The 26,862-nt window shown below is 42.5% G+C and overlaps 1 protein-coding gene across 5 annotated transcripts in view; it reads right to left on the bottom strand.

Moving 5' to 3' along the window:
- FDFT1 (farnesyl-diphosphate farnesyltransferase 1) overlaps positions 1-26,280 on the bottom strand; it is a 41,093-nt gene extending 14,813 nt beyond the window's left edge. The window contains exons 1-5 of one of the 5 annotated variants that reach the window (XM_053216693.1): positions 26,047-26,280; positions 16,665-16,762; positions 15,647-15,830; positions 9,105-9,233; positions 5,733-5,924 (exon numbers count right to left, since the gene is read on the bottom strand). In XM_053216693.1, coding sequence (XP_053072668.1) covers positions 5,733-5,924; positions 9,105-9,233; positions 15,647-15,830; positions 16,665-16,762; positions 26,047-26,145 — 702 coding nt within the window. In that variant the 5' untranslated portion in view covers positions 26,146-26,280. Of the gene's footprint in view, positions 1-5,732; positions 5,925-9,104; positions 9,234-15,516; positions 15,537-15,646; positions 15,831-16,664; positions 17,212-26,046 lie in introns of those variants that run through there. The other 4 variants (XM_015073163.3, XM_053216692.1, XM_027069339.2 and 1 more) reach the window with 4 other exon arrangements.
- Between the last annotated feature and the right edge of the window lie 582 nt (positions 26,281-26,862).

Raw genomic sequence — 26,862 nt, 5'->3', positions numbered from 1 at the left:
TAAAGGCTGGTAGTGAGCATAAACCAAGACAAAATAAAGGAGAAAAGGGAGATATTACGGTGGTAATGGCTATCTGATCTGACGATTCAGATATAAATATAATCATAAAAAATTGGCAATTAGGATATCATATGTAAAACATTTTTTTTGAATTATTGTCCGTAAGCATATTTGGTGGTAGTAGCATCAGTATCACTATTCAGAGACTGCAAGATCTGTAACGTGGAAAAAAAGCAGATGAGTAGTTATGGCATATACTAATTCGGGCATCTCTTATTTCCCTGAGAAATATGAATCTCAATGAGGAAAAAATGAGGTAGAGATATAATATAGAGGAAGCGATTATATAACCATTCTATTGTCCTGCGTTTGAATTGGAAATATCAATACAAATTTACAAGGTATTTGTAAATGTATCAATATAAATTACAAGGTATTTTAGCTTTAAAACTAGACACACACACACACACACACACACACACACACACACACAGACTACCCCAAGAGCAATGACTATCCTGCCCAAGTGTGGTGTTGGCTATTATTTTCCATTAGCCCAGGTGTCTTCCCTGAGCTTCTTGAATAGCTGGAGGAGTCCAGATCTTAGTAAATGTACAAAATGAGTTTAGAACATCTTCACGTATCAAATGGCAAGGAAGCTATCATAGACTATTAAGGGTCATGAGGACTCAAGAGCCAACCTGAATCTATTCCCGACCAAAGGGAAATTTTAAGCTTTAATAATGAGAATAATTACAACTGATTAAACCCAAATATGTTTTAATCTGTAAGTTTATAATGATAGCAAAAGATTGGTCACCTTCTGAGGGTGACAGAAAATTATCTTAAAAGCTAGGTAAACGGGGCGCCTGGGTGGCGCAGTCGGTTAAGCGTCCGACTTCAGCCAGGTCAGGATCTCGCGGTCCGTGAGTTCGAGCCCCGCGTCAGGCTCTGGGCTGATGGCTCAGAGCCTGGAGCCTGTTTCCGATTCTGTGTCTCCCTCTCTCTCTGCCCCTCCCCCGTTCATGCTCTGTCTCTCTCTGTCCCCAAAAAAATAAACGTTGAAAAAAAAAAAAATTAAAAAAAAAAAAAAAGCTAGGTAAAGGAAAGAATCAACTATATGTACTGCCTTCCATACGTGATTTGTACCACTCGATAAGCAAATAATAAAGAAGAGAACATATCTCCTATAAAATCAGCCCAGCTAATAAAGGAAGGCACAAATATAGAATTAAAAAGTTCTTATTTTATGGCATAAAATTCAAAGTCCTGAAATGAACCCTCATATTTAGGGTCAACTGATTTTCAACAGGGGTGCTAAAATAATTCAATGGGGGAAAGAACAATCTTTTCAACAAATAGTACTGGGACAGCTGGACATTTGTGCAAAATGATAAGCTGGACCCCTACCTCACACCACATACAAAAACTAACTCAAAATGGATCAAAGCACTCAATTAAGAGCTAAAACTATAAAACTCTTAGAAGAAAATATAGGCATAAATCTTCATGACCTTAGATTAGGCAATGGTTTCTTACATAAGCACAATACAAAAGAGAAAACTAGATAAATTGGACCTCATCAAAATTAAAAACGTTTACGCTCCAAAAGACATCAAGAAAGGAAGAAGATAACCCACAGACTAGGAGAAGATATTTGTAAATCACGTATCTGATAAGGGACTTGTATTCAGAGCATAGAAAGAACCCTTACAACTCAATAATAAAAACAATACCATTAAAATATCTGAAAGTATTTCAGTAGTTTTCAGAAAAAGTACCTGAATAGATATTTCTCCAAAGAAAATATACAGATGGCCAACCACATGAAATGCTCCACATCATTAGCTATCAGATTGCATATCAAAACCACAATGAGAAACCACTTCACACCCACGAGGAGGGGTATAATAAAAAAGATAGATAATATGGAGAAGTAGGGAGTTATTGTTTAAAGGGTACAGAACTATACACTTAAAAAATAGTTTGAATGGTAAATCTTATATTACATAAACTTTACCGCAATAAAAAAAAGATGTTAAAACACATACATAAAAAAAGGTGAGAACTGTTGGCAAAGCTGTGGAGAAACTGGAACCCTCATCTACTGCTGATAGGACTGGCACAAGGGTGTAGTCACTGTGGAAAACAGTCTGGCAGTTCCTCAAAGGTTAGTAGCTGTATGAAGCAGCAATTCCTCTCCAAGCTATATGTATACATATGCAAGAGAAATGGAAACACATGTCCACTCAAAACCTTGTATACAAATGTTCACAGCATATTAATAATAGCCAAAAAGCGGGGGCACCTGAGTTGGTTGAGCATCCGACTTCAGCTCAGGTCATGATCTCATGGTTCGTGAGTTCAAGCCCCACATCGGGCTCTCTGCTGTCAGCACAGAGCCCGCTTCAGATTCTCTGTCTCCCTCTCTCTCTGTCCCTCCCCTGCTCTTTCTCTCTCTCTCAAAAATAAACAAACATTAAAAAATAATAAAAGCCAAGAAGTGGAAACAACCCAAATATTCCTCAACTGATAAACAAATGAAATGTGGCATATCTATATAAGTGAATATTGTTTGACTATTAGAAAGAATAATGTGTTGATAACATACTACCTCCTGGATGAACCTTAAAAGCATCACGCTAAGGTAAAGAGGTCAGTCACATATTATAGGATTCCATTTATACGAAAGGTCCAAAACAGGCCAATGTACAGAGGCAGAAAGAAGATGGTTGGTTGCCAAGGGCTGGGGAGTGGGCATCAGCGGAAAACAGATCGTGACTGCTCGAAGGCATGTGGTTTCTTTCTGGGGTAATGAAAATGTTCTAAAATTAATTGTGGTGATTGTTGCACAACTCTGTGAACATACTAAAAAAACACTAAAAACTTTAGAAGGATGAACTGCATATAGTAAGTGAACTCTGTCTCAATAAAGCTGTGATAAAAATACTATTTTGCAACCCTAATAAATTAACAGAACTAGGGATGAAGCCTGATTGCTAACATCAAAAGTGGGCAAAGATCAGACATTACATGCCTCTTGATAAAAGAGCACACCAACATCTTTCATCAAGAGGTGCATGCTCATTTTTATTTAAACACATTTGATGTGTTTTAATCCACTGCCATTTTTATTCTTTTTTGGTACTCGAAGTGTTCCATATGTGGCCAGTGAAAGCCCCTTTAAATTGGATTGTGTGCCTCTTTATCCTGTACTTGTTACTTTGATAGTTCCCTTACTTTCTGGCATGACAGTATATTTCAAGCTCCTTTTATGTATTTTCTGCCCTTACTGCTCCTTATACTGGGAAATGGTATTAAAAGAGCAAATTGGAACACCAGAGGTACATATTACTACTGGTTTGGTCATTGTTGCTAAACAGAGGTAAACTTTTTTTGTTTTTAAAGACTCTGTATCATGAGTTCATACTGATATTTGAAATTCACTTCAGGATTATGGGAGTTTTGCTTAACTTGTTTCCTATTTGTATCTTGTATTTTAGGCTGAAAAACCTTGGTTCTTAGACTGATAAGAACACAATTGCCTATTTACTTTATGTTACCAAGTTTCTGTAATAGTTTCAGTATTTCAACAAAAATATTCACAATATGATTACTGAAAACCTTTTATTACTTTTGGTTTATCCTTCCACTTAAACTCTGCTGTTGAGATAAGTCAGAGAAAGACAAATACCATATGATTGCACGCATATGTGGAATTTGACAAAACAGATGAACATACGGGAAAAGGAGAAAAAAAGGAAACAAACCACAAGAGACGTTTAATGATTGAGAACAAACTGGAATGTTGGTGGAAGGAGGTGGGTGGGAGATGGGCTAGATGGGTGATGGGAACTAAGGAGGGCACTTGTGATGAGCACTGGGTGTTGTATGTAAGTGATCAGTCACTAAATTCTACTGAAATCAATACTGCACTGTATGTTCACTAAAATTTTAATAAAAAGTAAAAAACAAAAACACAAAACTATGGTATTGTGCACCTGTTTTTTTCATTTAATAATATAGCCTGGAGATTACTCCATAATAGTATAGTTCTTCTTGGGCTCCACCAGGTGAATACACCATAGGTTCATTCAACCAGTCCTGTGTAGAGGGACATCCGGGTTGTTAATAAATTGTAACTATTACAAACAACACTGAATCCATATGCTCCCATAGGAGTCATTTGCCAAACTGCCAGGCCTCAGGGCTGTACCCTCAGTATATGCTCACCGGCCACACAAGAGTGCCTGGTTCCCCAATCTTGCTTCATTCAGGCCTATCAAACTTTTGACTGTCTGCCAGTCCAATGCAAGAAATAGTATCTCAGGATTCTTTTGTATCTTTTTTGGGTTAGGCTATTTGAACTGACATTCATTAAGCACCCTGGGCTGCAGTTTATCTCACTTCATGCACACCACCACCCTGTGGTATAAACTATTCAATTTTACAGAAAGAGGGAAGTAAAATGCGTGCAGGACTACAGAGCTGGTACTCATGAACCACACTTGGGTGATGCGCTTGTGTGAGAAGCAGTGTCATACAGTGGACAGGCCCTGGCAGGGATCCAGGAGACTGGGGCGTCCCTTCTAGCGGCCACTGACTCATTCACTGTAGGTCCTCACACGAATCTCTCCCCTTCTTTGAGGATTGGTGTCAAAGGAAGGGTGCGCAAGAGCTGCTTCCCAACCCTACCTGCACAGTAGTCCCCTGGGAAGCTTGACAAACTACGGCGTCTCAGCCCAGGTTAGTTTTAATGTGAATTTTTCTCATTAGGAGTAAGAATGATCATCTTTTCAGCTGTTTAATGATCTTTCTTTCCTTGATCTGTTCTCATCTCTTTGTCCATTTTCCTATAGGGTACCTGGTCTTAACTTTTAGCAGTTTTTATTTGCGGCATAAGTTGCAAATATTTTCCCTACTTTGTCACCTTTTTTTCCACTTTAAAACCACTTGGTTTTAGGAAACCATTTTATGGAAATCAATAGGCAAATGTAGGAAATAGTCATAAGATTTTCTAGCTTTCCAGGGTGCCTGGGTGGCTCAGTTAGAAGACTCTTGATCTTGAGGTCGTGAGTCTGAGCCCCACATTGGGTGTAGAGATTACTTAAATTAAAAAAAAAAATAAGGAAAAATATTTTATAGCTTTCTGAATAAAACCAACGTCCAAGTCTTTCCTTTCCTTGTTTTTTTAAAATTGAGTCAAAGATCAACTCTGGTCTCTTATAATGAACATCTGTAGTTTCTGTCTATTTAGCATCTTTCTTCCTGGGGTGGGTGGGGGGAATCCATCTATGTGTGTTGGGCAGAGATAATCCAGGTCTGGCCAAAGTATTCAGCCCCCTGGCTACAGCAGCTGATTATGGGATGGGCACAGGAACCAAGCCCCACCAAGTAGGCCTTCCTAAGGACTTTTCTGTTAAGCTAATAAGTTGTGAGTCATGGGTTGTTACACCTACTACTTGGGAGAAAGCCTGTCCAAGAGATAGAAAGAAGGGGGAAAAGCCACACACACACACACACACACACACACACACACACACACACACGACTGAACCTGTGGATTTGGCCAGTCCACCCTGAAGCAAACTAAATCTTAACCTGTTTTATACACTCTCTTCCGTTGTCTCAGGCAGTTTGATTCATGTTGCTATCACTTGCAACCAAAAGATTTGTTTTGTGTTCAGAAAAGTATTTGACATTATTTTTCCCAAATCCCCTAACTCTGTTACCTCTTGAGGCCAAAACTCTCTTCCTTCTCGTTGGTCTTCCAGATAATCACGAATGATGTTTGTTTTCTGCAGAAACAGGCCCATAGAATTGGCACGTTCTACATCTTCACCAACTAGGGCGTCCTCTAACTCTGAGGCTGAGAACAGACGGGAAAGGCCAATTCCCACCAGCCCGGCGACATAGTGACAGTACTGTAAAAGATTATTTTTAAAGTACTTTAATATGTATTTAACTGACATGAAAACAGTAAAGATCATTAACTACAAAACAAAAGCAAAAGCAAAAACAAAAACAGGTTCCAAACAGGTTCCAAACAACATCTCATTTTGATTCAGACACAAATATACACTATGGACATATAAGGAATAAAAAAACATCCAAAAAGGATGTGCACAAAAGATTTAACCAAAGCGATCTCTGATCTCTGGCTGGTGTGATGTTTTTATTTGTTTCACCTGCATTTTCTGTATTGCTACTGTGAACATGCATTACTTCTAGAATAAAAGGTTACTGAAAAAATAAACTAGTAAACTTTTTGAGATCTAAAATTGAGAGTGAAGGCCATAGGGAATTAGGAATATTCTAATAGAAACTAGAATACTAAGTATAGTTTAATCTTGAAGACACTTAGAGATCTGGCAGTGTGTCAAAATCTTCATTATACAGAAGAACAAAGTACAACCGCTATGTTCTCGACACTGTTTTAAGCACTCTGCATATTCAGTCCTCACAAACACCTTTATGTGGCACGTATTATTTTTTAAAAATTTTTAATGTTTGTTTATTTTTGAGAGAAGACAGAAGAGCAGGGGAGAGGCAGAGAGAGAGAAAGAGAAGATCCAAAGCAGGCTCTGTGCTGACAGCAGAGCCCAATGCAGGGCTTGAACTCACGAACCGTGAAATCATGACCTAAGCTGAAGTCAGACACTGAACCGACTGAGCCACCCAGCACCCTGAGGCATGTATTATTATTACCACCATTTTAGGAAGCTGGGACAGAAAAGAAGTCAGTTAATTGTCCAAGATCACTCATCTGAGAAGTCAGAGGCCAGAGACTCAAAGCCAGGTGGTCTGGCTTAAAGGCAGGCTTTAACAATTTCGATAAAACTGCCTCTCCTCAAAAGAGATCTTGGCAAACGTCATTCTTAATCGTCAAAGACTTTTTCTCCATAAAAGTGGCTTGTCAAAGCTATCCTCTCCTGAGAAGAGTATTGCAAGACAACTTAATGCAATACTCTTATGAAATGAATGTCCATTAGACAATTTTAGAAGTGGAGAGCAGTTAAAGGTACACTCTGGGGAGGACATTAGGAAGGGTAAACGTTAGGGAAAGACCACAGAGGAGGGTCTTTGGTTGAAAGTAACACAAAGCCAGAGACCAATCAAGGGGCACAATGAAACGGCAAAAAGAATGCACTCGGAATACGGTCTAGGAAAGGAAGAATCTGGAAAGAGTAAAGATATGCTAAAATTAGACAGAAATGAGCTGTGGGAAACTATAAGAAATTTCCAAAGAACTACTAGAAATTTAAAAACATGAGTACATCCATAGAGCTGTCCAAGGAAAAGTATATTTTAAGATAATGGTTCTTTGGATTGAAATATTCCTAGAATGGAGGTAGTCCTCCTCCTCCACAGTTAAAGAGAGAGGGGGAAATCATTAAAAGTACTGATCTAATCAGAACTTGTATTCAACAACCGATCATTAGGTTCCCTGTGTAGGTCTGCAGGGCAGAAAAGGAAGTTACCATGCAGCTAACGAGTGCTGATTCTTGGCCAGGAGTTCTTTCAGCTTTAACTTTAAATTGATCAACTGATAGCCCAGCAGCAGTCACACGCATGCTCATCTGGAGAGCATAAGCCAGCAGTTCCAAAGACGCTGCCAGCAAGTTTTGCCAGCAAGTTTTGACGACTGAAGGATTAAGAGGCCGGACTTTGGACCTACACTCACCCAATGCATATGTATGCAGTTTGTGTCTCTTCTGAGATCCCAACCTAAATACCATTAAAGATACAAAATACATACACAATTAGATGATTAAAATGTCTTTGCCTCCACTAGGGTGACGAAGAAGGCTCACAAACACCATGCCTATGGAAAATGGGCAAGACCTGTCCCTTCTATCCTGTATTCTGATGTTTACTTTAGTCCCCAGAGTCAATTAGGTCACTTTGTCTAGAAAAGCACTCTCTCCCTGCCCCCTACTCCTACCCTGGCTAATATCCTACTCAGCTGCTGCTCAGGAATAAACTCAGGCCAAATAAAAGCCATTATAATTTTATCTGCCACATCATCTGCTCTCATAGCCCTTTCCAGCTACTCTGTCTCCTGAAGAAGATAACCTCATCCATGTGAGGTCTCCCACCGCTAATCCCCGCGCATACCCATTTATAACTGCCATAGCAATTGAGGGAGGGAGGTCAAGAAACTTGGAACATTTCATACTGTGTTAATTCTGTAAGGAGATGATGGGAAAGAAAAAGGTAAGGTGTTGGAGAGGTGCTCACTCCTCAGCACAACACACCCAAGATCCAAAGTCACTATCTTTGGTTTCTCATTAAACTTGTTTTTGTTTCTAAGGAAACACACATACAATTTAACAGTTTGAGGAATGCCTACTTCTTGGGGTCAAGCTGGCACCGAGTTTAAAAGTAATCTTGGGTAGGGGCACTTGGATGACTCAGTCCGTGAAGCATCTGACTCTGGATTTCGGTTCAGGTCATAAGCTCACAGTTTGCGAGATTGAGCCCCACAGTTCGTGAGATCGAGCCTCTGGGTATCAGCATAGAGCCTGCTTGGGATTCTCTCCCCGCCCCCATCCCTCCCCCTCCTCATGCTCTCTCTCTCAAAATACAAAAACTTTAAATAAATGAATGAATAAATAAATAAACAAATAAATGTAATCTTGTGTTAAGATGGAACTGGAGAAAGGATTCAGATACTAAGGTGTGTACACATACACATGTACTCAGAAATGGAAAAAAAGAAAATAATAAAAAAAAACATTTTTAAGATATGAAAACCACTGATATCTTTATACTACATGAAGCAATTTGGCCATTTATCTAAAATATCACAGCGAGTCAGAGACACTTTTAGAAGCTTAACATCTGTACCCCTGGGGCAAGTTCTATCTACTTTGGCCTGACTTACTGGTAAACTCCTTCTAGGGCATGGATTAGTTCAAGTATTCAAGGATAAGCTTCTATATTAAGTATTTATGATGAGCCATTCAAACTAAACAGATGGGTTGTAAAAGCAGAAAACCTGGAACGGGTAGACAACTTTATCCCTCTTTCTGAACTTGACAGTGAACACCCTCAGCTCTGTCTCACGTACCACACACCAACACTGCTTTGTAACCGCTCACCTTGTCCCACTCCTGTTCGGATGTCACGTGTTTATCCAAAAACTCCGCCATCCCAAATCCCATTTTCCGGCAAATGTCAACAATCACCGTTTGATATTTCTCAGCCAGATTTCTAAACTCGAGGGAGATCTGAAATAGAAATCACACAAAAAACAGAGAAAATATGAAACATGTAGGTACACTGGGAACCAACATGGTTACCTATAGATTGTAAAACAAAGCAATAGTGGAACCCATTAAGGCTCCCAAATGATTCATCTATAAGCCTAACATCTAGGTTATGCTAGTCTATATACTGAATAATAAACTCAGAAATTTTATATTTATTAAAATAGAAGGGTCTAAAAATGCTAAGATTTCTACACTCAAAAGAAAATTCAAAATCTCACAACATGCTCATCTTTCCATTATATAATAAATAAGATGCCTCAATATAGAGTAGGCATAAACATAAGAATTTTAGGAAGAATGCCCCATTTTAGACAAACCTCATGGGATGGGAGACTCATTCCTGCAAACATGTATCAAGCACTTCCCCCACAACAAGCATTGTTCTAGGCAATGGGGATACACAGCCTTGGAAAGGACCAGAAACTCATGCCCCTGTACAGTTTACTGAGGAGATCAGCCAACCATTTTCTATCATCAATTCCCAAATTTCTATCTTGAAGTTATAGTGTCTCCCCTCTAGAAGGCTATACATTTCAACTCCTCAAACAACTCAATTTACCCCAACCTGAGGCATGCTACCCAACAGTTTTTTCCATAGCCCAAACTCTAATGTAGAAATCATACTGGTATTTTTTAAATTCACTGCTATTATACAAACGTCCTAAGTTCAAGAAGTGTTTATAGGTGATCAAAACACAATATGGAAACACCATGAAACTTCATAAAATGCTACAAAATATTAATAGAGGCAACACACAATACTGAAAACAGTTAACAGACTTTATTAATCATCAGAAGTATGAGAATGACTTGGTCTGTGTTTGCAGAAATGTTAGAAAAACTTGTTCAAGAAACACCTATACGTAAGGACCTGAGGAAAAACCAGCTGGTGGCACAGCACGGGATTCAGAGGCCTAAGATATTTTACCATTACTCTGAATAACATAAACTGTTAAACCCCATAAGTCCGGGGTGCCTGGGTGGCTCAGTCGGTTGAGCTCAGGTCATCATCTCTCGGTTTGTGAGTTCAAGCCCCACATCAGGCTCGCCACTGTCAGTGCAAAAAAACCTCCCTCTCCCCCCAAAAATAAAAATTGAAATTAAAAACAATCCCAAAAGTCCATAAAATCAATCTAATCTTTCCAGAACACTGTTCTTTCCAGAACAGCTGGAAGACAAAGCCAAAAAGTCATTTCTATTACGGACTGAAACAAATGAGCAACTCTATCAAAGGGCATCTGAATCCCTGAATCTCCTTAGGACCCCATTCTTTCAACAGATCCTTGACTAGGTCATTCTGTTTATGAGAACAAAGACCAGTGAGGTGAGGAAAGAGGAGGGGCTTAGATTCTTAAAATCAAGCACACCAAAAGAAACACTTCACTGCTGACTGTGAACCATCCCCTTCAACAACTTTTTGGGACTTATCATTATCTAATTATAGAATTCAAAAAATGAAAACAAAAATATCTAGGAGGGCGCATGGGTGGCTCAGTGGGTTAAGGGTACAACTTCAGCTCAGGTCATGATCGCACAGTTCATGAGTTCAAGCCCCGCTTTCTGGCTCTGTGCTGACAGCTCAGAGCCTGGAGCCTGCTCCGGATTCTGTGTCTCCCTCTCTGTCTCTGTCTCTGTGTCTCCCCTGCTCATGCGTGGTCTGTCTCTCTCTCTCTCTCTCTCTCAAAAATAAACAAACATTAACGACAACAAAAAAAAGGGTGATAGTGAAGAGCCCTATGTTTTCCCAGACACCTGAGGGAGGGAGAGCACTAAGGGGTTCCTCCGTGCTTGGCGCCCAGTTTCACATACTGTCTAGGAGCAACAGCAAGCTCTGTTGAGTGAAATGAGCCACAAGGACGGTTTTTGTTTAAATATTTATTCATTTCTGGGAGAGCACAAGTCGGGGAGGGGCAGAGAGGCGGTCAGAAGATTTGAAGCAGGCTCTGCGCTGACAGCACAGAGCTTGAGACGGGGCTCAAACTCATGAACTGTGAGATCATGACCTGAGATGAATTCAGACACTCACCCAAATGAGCCACCCAGGCGCCCTGAGCCATGAGGACTTTTTACTGTCCCTCCAGGTAACTGTGTTTCACAACTACAGATTTCTAGGTCCTTGAGTCACACTCAAGGATAGCATGGTGAATCCGCTTGTATAATGGAGAAAGGCCAAACACCAAAGTAGGGGTCAAGGGTAGCAAGACATTTCCATTAACCTATACTAAAAATTCCCTATAAATTTCAGGACGTTATGATCAAAACACCGGGTAATTCTACCTTCGCTTATTTGCCAAGTCCTGTTTTTGACCAATTTTTAAAAAGGCAGTAAATGGGGTGCCTGGTGGCTCAGTCGGTTAAGCGTCTGACTTCAGCTCAGGTCAGGATCTCACAGATCATTGAGTTTGAGCCCCACATCAGGCTCTCCGCTGTCAGCCCAGAGCCTGCTTCGGATCCTCTGTCTCCCTCTCTCTGCCCCTCCCCTGCTTGCATGTTTTCTCTCTCTCTCAAAAATAAAATAAATATTAAAATATATAATAAAAAAATAAAAGAGCAGTGAAATATGCCAGTGATTAAATATTATTAAAACTACATTAACAGAAAATCATACAAATAGTAAATCACTAATGAAATATACTTTGTAACTAATTCACAGCTCAATAAATATTATTATTGCTATTATCATTTAAAAATAACCCCATGTTATCTTGAAGACTGCTAGTTTCCACTGGTACCAGGTGAAAAAGATATCTCCTCCATAATGTACAATGAGAGTTCTAGAAAGCCTGACTTTCAAGTATTGACCATTAAAGCATAAAATACCAGGTTCAATCTCAAGGCACACACATTGAGGAAGTGTGCACTTAGACAGAACTCTCTGTCTAGGCTTATGCCTAAAATCCACACTGCCTGGGATGAAAGTTATCTTAAAATTATCAGTCGCTTGTTAAACGAGTAACTTGTGAAACAGTACGTTCTGTTCTCCTGCCTTGACAGAGATACCTCCACAACAGCCTGAAGGCCTGAGGTGTGAATTTACAATTCCCTCAGGACTTGGTTCTGAAATGCAGCAAGGCAGACCGCTGATCCCACTCCCAGGCTGCACCCACTCTGTCCAGCACGAGGAGGCCTAGGGGTGCGGTGGCTCAGGGAATTGAGGGTAGGGAATTCCAGACACTCAGAGCATAGTCTAGAAGGGGAGCTGCATCAGTTCTTGGCACCCCCCCCACCCCTTTGAGAGTGAGGAGCCCCCCTTTTGCCTCAGAGTAGGGCCCTCCTTGCTTCAGTCTAAGAGCAGTACTGTGCGGGGCACCTGGGTGCCTCAGTCAGTTAAGTGTCCGACTTTGGCTCGGGTCACGATCCCACAGTTTGTGAGTTTGAGCCCCGCATCTGGCTCTCTGCTATCAACTTGGAGCCCGCTTGAGATCCTCTGTCTCCCTCTCTCTCTACCCCTCCCCCACACCCTCTCTCTCAAAAGTAAACAATAAAACATAAAAAAAGAAATGGCTGTGTGCCATGTCTAAGAAAGAGCAGTACTGTGTGAGTGAGGCCAAGTTATCTCTTCTGCCTTTAGGCCCTTGCCCAAAACTGACTGTCTGCCTAACCAGACGGCTTTACCTTTCAAATTGTGCATCTTATTTCAAGGAGATGGTGGGAGAGATCAGCATGTGCACAAACCTTTCCTTAAGAAAGTAAGGCACCATGAATTTCCATATATTTCTATCTCAATCGAACAAAAGGCTGAAAGGACCTCCAATTCAAAATTACACTCTCACAGGGCGCCTGGGCGGCTGAGTCGGTTAAGCGTCTGACTCTTGGTTTCAGCTTAGGTCACGATCTCATGGTTCATGAGTTCGAGTCCCGCATCAGGCTCTAGGCTGACAGCACGGAGCTTGCTTGGGATTCTCTCTCTCTGCCCCTCCCCTGTTCACTCCCTCTCTTTCTCTCAAAATAAATAAACCTAAAAAAAATTAAAAAAGAAAACAAAACACAGTTACACTCTCACAAAACACCTAGCTCCCATAGATTTCACATTCATAAGGATACAAAGGGTTAACAGCAAAATAATGATGCCTGGCCTGTACTCTCTGCTCCCTTCGCCTCTTCCAGGGCTAGTCTCTGCTTTCAGGACAGTAGTGCCTGTCAGCTCTCACTCTACTCCCCAACACAGGAAAAGATAGATTTAATGCTGCAATTTTCTTGAACAAACTGTCGTTTTTCCATTGCAATGCAGTATTTATAAAGGAGAAGATTTTGGTTTTCTAAGCATATTGGAATTATGTAAACATTTATCAGCTCTACCCCCCCAAAATTATTCTAGCATTCACACATTTTCATATCTATTTTTGCTGAGTGGATAGGGGCACCTTGATTTTTAAAATACCTATGACATTTTCCCATGACTAGAAATTATTTGTTATGAATTTACTCAAGTCAAAAGTAGTTTGGAAGGTTTTTTCGGTTTTGGAGGCTCTAGCTAGAATATCACTTTTTAAAGTGAGAATACACATCAATAATAAAGGCTCTGGGAGCAGGGTGCCTGGGTGGTTCAGTTGGTTAAGCATCTGACTTCGGCTCAGGTCATGATCTCACAGTTTGTGGGTTCGAGCCCCACATCAGGTTCTGTGCTGACAGCTCGGGGCCTGGAGCCTGCTTCGGATTCTGTGTCTCCCTCTCTCTCTGCCCCTTCCCCGCTCGCACTCTCTCTCTCTCTCTCAAAAATAAACAAATAAATAAATAAAGGCTCTGGGACTCTGTCTGCAGCACTTTCTCTGCATTAGTGGAGTGTCACAAGCTCATCAGTGAATGTCTGTGGATTTCCAGTCAGAGGAAACCCAACCTCTGCTCATGTGAGAGGTATCCTGGGAGAGTCAAATCACTGGTACCCTCTCTAGGTGAGAGCTCTAATTCCTCACCTAATTATGCGTCCCAGGTTCTTCTTCCTCTCTTGTATCATAGCAGTGCACTGGATCAGCTCCACCTAATAATTCCTCACAGACTTTTTCTTTTGGTTTGAATCATACCGTATTTTATTTTTGTCTTTGACAGTGAAGGTATGATCTCAGTACTCTGAAATAGCCCTTCCTCACCCAAGGAGTGTCTCAAACATTCTTCTGTAATGGGTGGATTCCTCACCTCCCCACTGGAATACAGACCTGTTTCAATGGCAACAGCCACGTAAGGACTATTCTTCCCCCCAGATTCTAGAAATTGTGCATAAAAAGAAGGGCTTCTTTGGGCTCTTAGAGAACATGAGACTTTGCTAAATCAAACCTTTATATATAAGATATGAAAGAAACACTTATTTGTGTGATAAGACATGCAAATTCCAGAAAAGACCTAATGACACGTGTAACATAAACTTGTCAATTTTCTAAAGCTCAAGAGTTTAATTATAACCCACTTTACTCCAACAGAATGGACTAAACACCTAGTATTTATAGAATACTTAGTATGCAGCAAGCAATCTTCTAAGTACTTTATGTTCATTTATTTATTTTATTTTAGAGAGGGAGCATGAGTGGGAGAGAGGGGCAGAGGGAGAGTGGGAGAGATAGACGGATAGAGAGAGACAATCTGAAGTAGGCTCTACCCTCAGCATGGAGCCCAATGCTGGGCTCTGTCTCATGACCCTGGGATCATGACCTGAGCTGAAACCAAGAGGTGGACACTCAACCAACTGAGCCATCCGGGTGTCCCTAAGTACTTTATACATATGAACTTATCAATCCTGAGAGCTCTCAACTTTACAAATGAGGAAACCAAGGCACAGACAAAGGCCATAAGTGGCAGGGCATCATTGTGCTTGTCAGTCCTCACCCCAGCTGCTAAGAGCCTGCTCCCTACCCCATGGCGACTACCCGTCAAGAACAACATCAAGAACAACACATCCACACTACCAGGTTAAGGGTACCAGAAGCCTTCGGCTATATTACATGGCAACGGGTTTTGTGAACGAGCCTGAGAATCCATCTTTTACCACACTGGATTTAGAATGTAACTTTCTGAAGAAGGAAATACTGGACTTCCGAGCAGCATACTGGTAACAATAATAGAAGCTAACACCATTCTAACCTGTGTTAAATCTTAGAAATCTCACAGCAATACTATGGGTAGGTAGGTATTATTATTGTCTCTATAGATGAAGAAACTGACGTTTAGACAGGCTACATCACTAAGCACCGGTTACTAAGTGGAAGAGGTGGCAGTCTGGCTTCAGAGTCTTGGCTACCAGAGTTCTTACCCAGCACAGTATATGACACTGTCCTCAGACTGCTTATTTCACTGCTCTCTCCAGGTATGGGGGCTAGCCGCCAACTATATCATCAGTTATCAACACAACCATAGGCAGAAGACATTTGTAATTCCACTACCGTTGGGAAGTCCTCTAGCACTTGTCGATCCTTCTCCTTGCTCTCCATATACCGCCAGTCTGGTTCATAAAGGTAAGAGTGGAAGTTGTGCAACAGTGGGACCTTTTTTTCTACACTGATGGTCATGTCATCTTCCAGAGTGTCCAGAGCCCGGAGGACCAGATAAAATATGCATACTGCATGGCTGTAAAAAATGGAAGAACTATTAATGTAACAGATAAACATCCAAAGATATGTATTTTAAAATAACATGTCATGAATGCAAACCTCCTATAGCCTTACCTCTAAAGAAGTCTGAAAGGAGAGCCAAACCCTTTTGTACTTAATGAGCCATCTCAGCTTTCTTTTCTTAGATGGGAGCAATGGACTTCAGTGGTTTATTTATAAAACACGAAATAAAAAACCTAGCAGCTGGATGTCACAACTACTCCCAGAATGAGTTACATTTAACTACTGTAGAACAACCATACAAAGATCGGCAAACCAAGTGTTTACATGGAGCAAATATTTTGCAGATTAAAATGTCAAAAGACGCTAAAACTTCTCGGTATAAATGCTATCATACACCAAGGCAATTGGTCTGGGTTCATGTATGCAGCCTGCACAGCAGCAACTTGGGAAGAATTAACCCCATATACTAGAATTGAAAAGCAGCATAAGGGAAGCCAAGAAAAAAAATGCATGACCTCCTCAGAGACAGGTTCCGCTGCCAGGACTAAAAAAAGTTAATAAACACCACCATCCACTCCCCCCGCCTTCCTCCCCGCTTCCCTGAAGCTGGGCCCACAGGGCAACTACTAGATGGCTAACTGCCTGGAAGGGCATTCTAAAGCAAATACATGGGTGTTCCAACGAGACATTGCCTTCACTCAGGTGGGGCATGAGTGGGGCACGTTCTAGCTGAGCCACAAACGGAGACTGCAATGATAGGGACTGTCAGAAAGTAGCTTCGAGTGGCTCAAAGTCCCCTGGAAAAGCCTTCTTGCCCCAAGCAAAAAGGAGCTGTCTGGCCACTCACCGCATTTCCCCATCCAGCGCCTCGATGACAGCTGCGAAACTGCGACTAGTCTGATTGAGATACTTGTAGCAAGTTTTCAAGCTGCTGCTGAGCGAATCCTGCGGGCAGAGAAGACACACGGCGGTGGGAGACGCGGCGGAGCAGGAGTGGGAATGGGGCAGGCGGCCGGCCACCGGCGGGCTCCGCAGCCTGCCGCAGACGCCCTCTCCGCGCGGCCAGTCCTTGGAGGGCCAGGCGGCGGGAGGCAAGGGGCAGCCGCGTGGCGGGGAGCCCGCGCCCGTACCCCGGGGCGCCGCGGCGGGGCTCAGCACCAAGGTCCGCTTGAACAGGGACATGGCCTTGGTGCCGCAGGCGGCTGCGGCCATGGAAATCGCAGGGCTGGCGTAGAATTTTTCCTCCATAGACCCGAGCCGATCCGGGAGGCACGCCCCAGAGGGCGGGGCGGGCTCTCCCTCCACCCCACCAGGCCAGCACGGTAGGCCCAGCGGCTGCGCGCCTCCGCCCGCCCCGCCCACCCAGTCGGGGGGCCACCGCCCTCCTGAGGTCAGCCCCGCCCCCGCGGCCCCGGGTCGGGAGACCCCTCCACCACCCCCACCTTCCTCCCGGTCTTCCCCGAGGCCGCAGAACCCACTGATGGCTGGCGGAGCCCTGTCCACTCTGCCAAGCTGGCTTTTCCTCCTGATGACAGAACCTCTCCTTGACCAAACTTAAGTCGGGCTCTCTGAACCTTACATTTCTGTGCTTGTGCCTATCCCCGCAACGCCCAAATTTAGCAATAATCCTGCTACCGATCACCTTGACCGTCCTGCAGGGTTCCTCATCTCTCATCATCCCAACGCCCTGGCCTGCCTCCAGCAAGAATTCCTTTAGGTTAGATCCTTTAGCTAGAACGCCCCTCACCCCAGATGTTTCATCTCAGTCATTTTCCATCCACCGACCCCTTCACTCTGCTCCTTGGCTAGAAATCCCCACTCTTCCTTGTCGTATTCGAAATTGAGCCCAAGTCTACACTGGGGTGTCTTTTCCCCTTTAGTTTTTCTGAATAAAACCTGTTTCTCGCACTTTACTGTCCACCTCTGGCTTTTAACACCTGTTGAACGTCTTCTATCCCCTGGAAAGCTAGCTGTTACTTTTAATATTTCTAATCCTCTTTCTCTTTCAAACTAGTGAGCTGTAATGAGCTGCTTCCTGAACTTTACTCTTCCCTAAGGAAAACGAGAATAATTTTTCTAGGGAAAAAAAAAAAGCCATGTTTTCAATTCAAGCACATCTCAAAGAATTGCTGACTGTGTGTGTATGTGTGTGTTTTACAGACTTTTTAATTTTAGAGCTATTTTACGTTCACAAGAGAATTCAGTGTGAAGTACAGAGTTTCCATATACTTACTCTCCCCCCAACCCCAGTCTCCTCACTGTCTTTGTGAGAGAAGGAAACATGTGAACTATCAAACAGGACAGTGGTTAAAAATATACATATGGCATATCACTAGTTGGATACACCACTTTGGAATGTTAACAATGAACCCTGAACCCCAGTGGACCCATGTCCTTTTCATATGTGTATACTAACTAAATTTCCTATCATGGATGCATATCATACTGTCAAGAGAGTTAACCTTTAAAAAAAAATATCATATACTCATGAGAATTTCATTTCAGCTCAATTAAAAAAATGTTCAATTAAAAAAATTATTAGTAAAGGGGTGCCTGGGTGGCTCAATTGGTTAGGCCTCCGACTTTGGCTCAGGTGGTTTGTGGTTTGAGCCCTGTGTGGGGCTCTGGGCTGATGGCTCAGAGCCTGGAGCCTGCTTTGGATTCTGTGTCTCCCTCTCTCTATGCCCCTCCCCTGCTCACGCTCTCTCTCTCTCTCTCTTTCTCTCAAAAATAAATAAACATTTTAAAAAACTTTAATTATTAATAAAAATTAATATTTACTCAGTACTGTATATTAGTAAAATCATTTAGTGCAGTGTCTGGCATATAAAAATACTCAGTGAAGGTTTGATGAATAAATGAATACATTCAGAGTATTTAAAAACCATTCACCAACTTCTTCCCTCTCAAGTGTGGAGAGGCAAGGCTTCACAATGAAACAAAAGAAACAGAACAACAGCTATTCCTGATCTCCATGGCAAGCTCTCCACATAAACTGTTGTTACCAGGCCACAATGATGCCTTTCTCTGCACTGCCAAATGTTTTAATCCTCAGCTATACCTAATGGCTTTGGGGCTGATTTCTAACCATGAGTTCCATTAAAAAGCTGGACAGCAGCAACCTTAAAGAATACTACCCCTCCTTACCAACACCTCCTCCACTCTTAAAACAAAGTCAATAACTCCCTTCCCTATCTCCTTCCATCATTCTTTTTCGGCCACCTATTTGTTTCAGTTCCTCACTCTGAACAGTAAGTTCTTCAAATTATCAAGAAGATATAGGAAGCTCTAACTACTAAACACTGGAAAAAACTCTGCTCACTATAAAAATTTCCACTGCTTGATTCGCATGAGTTGGCAGGCAGGGGAGGGTGGAAAAAAAGTCTAGGGCTAACTGCTGCCTGTCCCTAGAGCCTCCTGACATTATCCATTGCTGTCTGAGATGAAGTACACTCCAGAGAACTCTCAAGTAAGAGAAAACAGGGATGAAGGGCATTTGGAGGAAGAGTGTGCAGTGGCCAGAAGTGCAAGACTGAGCTTCCAGGACTGGGGCTCCAGCCTCAAGTTCCACAAGCTACCAACCCTTCGGACAGCTTTCCTTAAGACTTTAACACAGATCGCTCAGAATAGGGAGAAACCCTATACACGGAGCCAAATTTATGTAACAATAAGATTAATAACTACCATATGTTGGGCAGACACTACATGCTAAGCACAATACAGACATTACCTTTTACCCATACAAAACGCTTTAAGGAAGATATTACAGACCTACACCCACCTACATCGAATCTTCATGGCCGGATGCGTGCAGAATTCAGAATTTTTAGTGTTGTAGAAAGCAGGCAATAAGAAGCACATACAGCCTCAGTTGTTATGGAGTAACGTCCCATAATTAATCATTAATATTTCTTCTGCACAGCAGTGTGAATATATTAAGCCAGGATCATTTTGATTCAGGGCAGGTTTGCTGCCAAATGATTTTGAGCCCATTTATGAAAACGCTCTTCATTTTCAGATCATTTGCCAGTTGGGAAATTGTGGCCAAGGGCCTGTGATCATTATTTCTACTTTATAGATGAAGAAACTGCTGCCTGGAGCTTAAGTTACCAAAAGTTATTCAGCTAAGAGTCAGGATTTAGACTTGATAGAAGCCAGAAATGCATCATTATGAAACATCTGTTTTTTCCACTATGTGCCCCTCTAAGTGATGTCATACAACTTGCAGGTGGCAGCAAGTCCCTATTTACTGAAACGCTCCTAAAAATTCAGTATAAATTAAGTTTACTGAACCCTGAATCCTACAGCCAAATCCTTTTGTGACAGAAATAGTCAGCCATCAATATCTATGAAGTGTACATTTCCCCCCAGTTTCTTTGTTAATTAAGAGAGAAACTAAGATCATGTTAAGCTAAGGAAAACGTATGGTCCTATGTTTCCTCTATTTAACTATTTTCTTTTTTAATGGCTCTTTGGGCTTAAAAAGGACTCAGAAAAGCTGCAGGCAACAAAACAAATAATATTATACTGTATTGTTCATCAAATCTTGGAGCTAGAAGAGTCTTACTTAAAAAGAAAATCAAGAGATTATAGCGTGGAAGGTCTTTCTCCTACCTCCTTACCACTTCTCTCTCTAGGAATAACCAAGGCTACCATTTTCTCCAACACTCTTATTTTATAGAGGAGACTTGAGAATGAGAGAAGTCAAGTCTCTAGACTCTGGGGTAAGGGGTGCTAACCCCTACATTGTAGAAAATCTGCATATAACTTTTGATTCCCCAAAACCTTAACTACTATTAACCTACTGATGACCAAAAGCCTTACGGATAGCATGAAGTCAGTTAACAAATAATTTCGTATGTCATATGTGTAAGTTTGAGAAAAGGAAATGTTATTAAGAAAATCCTACGGTCGGGGGGGGACACCTGAGTGGCTCAGTTGGTTAAGCATCGAACTTCAGCTCAGGTCATGACCTCAGTGTGTGAGTTCGAGCCCCACACTGGACTCTGCTGTCAGCACAGCAGAGCCTGCTTGAGATCCTCTGTCCCCCTCTTTGCCCCTCCTCCACTAGCGCTATCTCTCTCTCTCTCTCTCAAAAATAAACAAACTTAATGGGGCGCCTGGGTGGCTCAGTCGGTTAAGCGTCCGACTTCGGCTCAGGTCATGATCTCATGGTTTGTGAGTTCGAGCCCAGCTTTGGCCTCTGTGCTGACAGCTCGGAGCCTGGAGCCTGCTTCGGATTCTGTGTCTCTCCATCTTTCGGCCCCTCCCCTGCTCATGCTCTGTGTCTCTCTGTCTCTCAATAATAAATAAACGTGTAAAATAAATAAATAAATAAACAAAGGAAATCATAAGAGAAAATACATTTATAGTACTGTACTGCATTTATCAAAAAAATCCATGTATAAGTAAATCTGTGCAGTTCAAACTCATGTAGTTCAAGGGTGAACTGTATTTGCTTTTTTCCATTCTCTCTCTCTTCCTCTAGCATGTAAGTAAGGCTCATAAAAGCAAGGTCTTCGCCTCTCTTGTTTGCTGTTATATCTCCAGCACCTAAAATGATATCTGACATGCAATTGGTGGTCACATATTTGGGAAGGAAGAGAGGAAGGGAGAGAGGGAGAGAGGGAGAGAGGGAGAGAGGGAGAGAGGGAGGGAGAGAGGGAGAGAGGGAGAGAGGGACAGAAGGAGAGAGGGGGAAAGGGAAAGGGAAAGGGAAAGGGAAAGGGAAAGGGAAAGGGAAAGGGAAAGGAAGCTAATCTACATCAGATTAAGAAGGGAAGAAAGGAACTAGGAATTATAGAGTATCTGGGACGTGCCAGGAGTGACAGTGGTGGGATCTAATCAGCTATCTGAGGCCAGTCAAACCTAAGCTCTTCATCGAGGGCAAACTAGAAGCATGGAAGTTTTCAGACTAGCCTGAGTTGGCATCCTGCATGCCAGGATGACTTCTTGCAAACCAGGTGACTTTGAATTTATCTGATTGCTTTATGCCACTGTTTCCTAATCTGTAAAATAGCAGTAATAATAATACTTCTCACTTTAGGGCTGTTGTCAAGATTGACTAAGTGTGATGAGTTACAAACTGGCCACAGGAGTTTATGGCTCTTTCCATCAGGGGATACAGTTTTCCTCCACATCCTTGAACCTGGGTTCCCTTGTGACTATTTTTGGTCAATTAAACAGTAGCAAATGTGATTCCAACAGAGGCTTGAAAACTCCAGCTGCCATGCGGAAGCCAAGGGCTAGCCTGCTGGATGATGAGATACATATGGCCTGGTCTCCCCTTAACACTGCAGCCTACAGACTGCTAACCACCAGATGGTCCAGCCATAAGCCAGCCGGCCAGCTGAGCAAGCCCAGAAGAAATCAACCAAACTGGCCCAGACTAGTAGAACTCCCGAGCTCTCCCGGATGACTATGAACTAAAGTTGTTGATATTTTGAGTCACTGAGTTTTTTTGTAAATTGTGGTAAAATATACATAAAGTTTATCACCTTAACCATTTTTAAGTGTTCAGTTCAGCAGTGTTAAATACATTCACACTGGTGTGTAACCAGTCTCCAGAATTAAGTCCCTCAGTTTTGGAATGGTTTGTTACTCAGCAAAAGCTAACCTAATACACTGAGATAACAGACTTGAAGAGCTCAGCGTAGTGCCTGGCAAACATAAGAACACAATAAATGATGTCCATTGATATTATTAGGTAATTACTATCATTATCAATTTGATTATTCTAACTCACAATATAATTTCTTCCCAATCCCACCCACTTGTCGAATTTGTGTTCCAAAAATGTTGCTTTCATTGTGTCATAGTTCTGCTCTTAACCATCACCTGCTTTATTGATCACAGCTCAGCTTTTGGACTCCCACATGCACTTAATGAATTTTATACTTCTAGCTTTCACTCTTTCATTTCAGCCAAGTTGGTTTCCTCATCATCCCACACACATCATGCTTAGTCCTATATAACCTGGCCCATGGTAGCTTTTACTGAAGATCCTCCCCACTAAACTAAATCTAACACTTTACAAAGTACTTTTCCTGTGTTTTCTGAAAACTTTTCCCTCTAAAACTTTTCTAATTTCACTAAAATTTCCTGAAATCAAAATGTACTTAAGAATACTTGGCACTCCCTAGGCTATCTTACTTTTGTACACTTATTCTCCATTAGATTGTGAACACATCAGAGTGGGCATTTTCCACCCTGTGTCCATCACACTCAAGTGGGTCAATTTTAGCTGAATCTGGATAATCCTCTGTTTGAGGCGTCTCTGTGGTCCATCACCTGACTGATAAGCAGCATGGTGGGGTTTAGAGAATGAGCTCTGCAGTCAGACAGCCAGAGTCAAAGACAGGCTCCACCCCTGAATAACTACACCTCGGGCAATTAATTAACCTCTCTATGTCTCTGTTCTTCATCTATAAAACAGGAAAAATAACAGTACCTTCCTCCTAAGATTACTGGAAGGTTTAAAAAATAGATGCAAGGAGATGTATAAAATAATGCTTGGCACACACAAAGAGCTCAATAAACATTAGCCATTATTATGAAACCCTTTATCTAAAAGGTAAAGATCTAGGTTTAAAAAGTGTTTCAGCACAGGGGCACCTGGGTGGCTCAGTCGGTTAAGCATCGGACTCCAGCTCAGGTCACGAGCCCCGTATTGGGCTCTCTGCTGTCAGCACAGAGCCCACTACAGATTCTGTGTCTCCCTCTCTCTCTGCTCCTCTACCACCTCTCAAAAATGAATAAATAAAAATATGTGTATTTTTTTTGAAGTGTTTCATCAGGGCATCAAGATGGAATAAAAGGTCTTGAACAAGTGCAATTAGGAATCTGACTGACCCGAATTCTAAGCCCACAGCATGATGAGACTGCCTAAAAAAGACAGTGAATGTGATAGGGAGATAAGATGGAGAAAAGGACTTTAGTTGTATAGGGCCCTTTTATTTCTTAAGAAAAAAAGATGAAGCAAATATAGCAAACACTTACTATACGATATAGTTAATCTTGGAAATAGAAAATGGTTTGTTAGAGTTTTTTCAGTATTTTTCTACTTGCTTGAAATATTTTATAATTAAAATACATTTTTTAAAGCGAAAGCAGTCTTCAACTATGTTACATAGAAATACTGCATCCATAAAGAAGGAATTTAAAGTTCTGAAATGCGCAGACCAACCCAAAAGAGTACTGTTCAACTTTGGACACTAGACTTTAAAGGGAGAGAGAACAGGCTGGTAAATGATCTGGAAAGAATAACATATAATGAATAACTAAAGGAAGAACATAGAATATTTGGCCTGGCTATCAGTATTCCTAAGAACAGGAGAGTTCTCTTAAAATATGTCAAGTGCTGGATTACAAACATGGGTTAGACCCTGGTTCCAGGGGGAGAACAGAGTGAAAACAATCCCACTTACTGTACTAGAAGGTAGCACTTCCTAAAATCGAAAAATGTCTGGGGGATGAAGTGGGCAAGTCTCCAGAGGCAGTTAACTACTTGTCACAGGTAGTGCCCAGGAGACTGTACAAACTGGTTTGTAAAGCAGTGACTATGCGTTTTGGGTCACAGATCCCTGGAAGGATAGGATAATAGTGGACACTGTTCTCTCAAAACACACAAATGTACACTAACATAAATGTTTGCAAATAATTTCAGGAAAGCTCCAAAAACTCTCAGTAAGAAGCTCTAATTAAATACCTACTGAACAAGGCACAGGAGCATCCCTCAAAAAAGGACTCCCCTGTCCCACCCACAAGTGATTTTTCCCTTTTATAAATGTCCTTACACATTTACTACATTCTGCCACATTTACTTAAGTTTATCTTGTTTAAAACGCTAGAGGTTTCTTGGGGGTAGTGTACCCACCTTTTATTCATTAATTCACCAAAGGTACATCGAACAAGATTTCCACATCCAAATAGCTTAAAAATCCAGAATCAAATATAGAATCTTGGATCTGAAAGGGATTTGGGGACCACCATTCAAGACCATTGGGTCGATATAAGGTAAGCAGTACTAGAGAAAATGGTTGAGGGAGTTTCATAGGTAACTTGTTATGGTGCTTTTCTAAATTTTCTGTGAACAGTCTTACATTACAATGTCTTATTCACTTGACAAGATGGGGAGCATTTTGTGTGTCTTATTTGTCTGTGCATGACATCCTGCCACGGTGCACCCACCATAACATCTAGCACAAAACAGGTGTTTAAAAATGTCTGCTGAATGGTCACTAGGGGTGGCACTGACTGAAGCTAGACCCTGAAGGATGGCATGGATCCTGAGTTATGAAAAAAAATTTTCTGATGGGAAATTTAAAGTGTTTACTTAATAAAGGACACCAATTAAGAGTGCATTTAAGCAAAAAATAGTATGTGTGATGTTTCCATTGGCAAAAAGAATTTAAAACTTTTGATACAACCCACTAATTCGGCTGAATGTATTTATTCATCCACTAATCACTTAAGAGTAAGTTTCTTGTTGGAATAAATACCTTTGTAAGCATTCAGTTAACAAAGGATACAAGAATGAGGCAGATGAAATATAAATAAATAAAACCAAGTCTGGCCTTCAAGCAACCAACAATGTTGCTAAACGACAGACATGCAGGTAACTAAAGAGCTTGGAAGAGTAAATATGTGTTATAAAAAAAAAAACCTAAGAAGCACTGGAGAATAAGGGGTTGATCAGACCCAAGGAAAGTGAGGGAGGCTTATAGAAGAAGTGATGTAACCGAAAACTGGAAGGATGAGCAAGGTTTCATTCCAGAAAAGGTACTGGGACAATATCTGCATAGCTTTTTACATTCACCAAATTCTCTCACAGGTCCTCCCCCACTTAATCTACCCACACAATCTCAATTTTGCAATCACCACTTAATACACAGATAACATCAATGCTCAAGGACAGAAGGAAAAGTGAAGAAAAACGACCTGGCAAGCAATGTCTTGAAAGAGCAGAAACATCAAGACAACCTGGGGTAGGGCTGGAGTGGGAAGAGGAGGCCTACCACCTGGGCCCCATTTGGGGTTAGGAAAGCAGAGTTAGGCTGGGCCGGTGGGGCCGCCAGAAGGGGCGGGGGTCTGTCGCCCCGAGGGAAGAAGAGCGCCTGAGGCTTTTGGCACCCTCCGCCCAGGATTTTGGGCCTGGTCGGCCAGGCCCCAGGCCCGGCGCCGCGCGCAGCCGCCCCGCCCCAGCCAGGATGCAGGGATGCTCGGCCCACCTGGTCCATCTTGGGTATCACCTTCCGCCGGCCCCCCATCTGGAAGCGCAATAGGTTGTAGAACTCCTCGGGGCGCCCCAAGCACTTCACGAATTCCATTCTGGCGGCGGGCGGCGGGTCCCGGGGATCGGTGCTCACCTCCCGGTGTACCTCCGGTGGACACCCGCCCGCACACAGCAAAAGATTAAAGCCAAGAGGCGCGGCGGGTGGGGCGGGGCGTAGGCGGGCCCAGTTCATGATGCCACGCCCACATCCCGCCCATCTCAACGCGTCCCTGGCTCTCGCGCCGCTTCTCGTGGGCTCGCGGGGTGGACTGACGGCCTCTGATTGGCTAGGACCGCTCGCACCAGGCAGACGCCGGCCAATCGACGGTAGGATGAGTCTGGCGTGACGACCACACCCTCTAAGCTAATTGGAGATGAGAAAGGAACACCGAACGGGATTGGTGCTTCTATGGGGGCGGGCCTTTTCCCTCTCTCTAGGTGGAGCTTGGGGCTCGAGCACAGAGGGAACGAAAGCAGGGCGCTGCGGCGTAGGTGCAGTGGATTCTGGCTCAGGCGCGGGCTTTTGGTGAGAGCCAAGCAGAGAAGAGCCCAGCGGGCGAGAGTCCGCTATGATTTAGTCAGTAATCCCTCCACCTGTTTATTCGTGTTTGTCCTGTCGGCTAGATTAGCTCTTCAGTGCCGCGCTTTGAGCGCCGCCGCGCACCTCCTGTGCTAGGTTCGCGCAAAGCAAAAGGCGAGTGGTCCCACCACCAAGGTGTAGGTGCTTACTGCAACACAGGAGAGCAAAAGCTTGGCAGAGTCATCCGCGGCC

This window comes from Acinonyx jubatus, chromosome B1, assembly GCF_027475565.1.
Source record: "Acinonyx jubatus isolate Ajub_Pintada_27869175 chromosome B1, VMU_Ajub_asm_v1.0, whole genome shotgun sequence".
Lineage (NCBI taxonomy): Eukaryota > Metazoa > Chordata > Mammalia > Carnivora > Felidae > Acinonyx > Acinonyx jubatus.
This window is presented reverse-complemented; position numbering and strand designations above follow the sequence as displayed.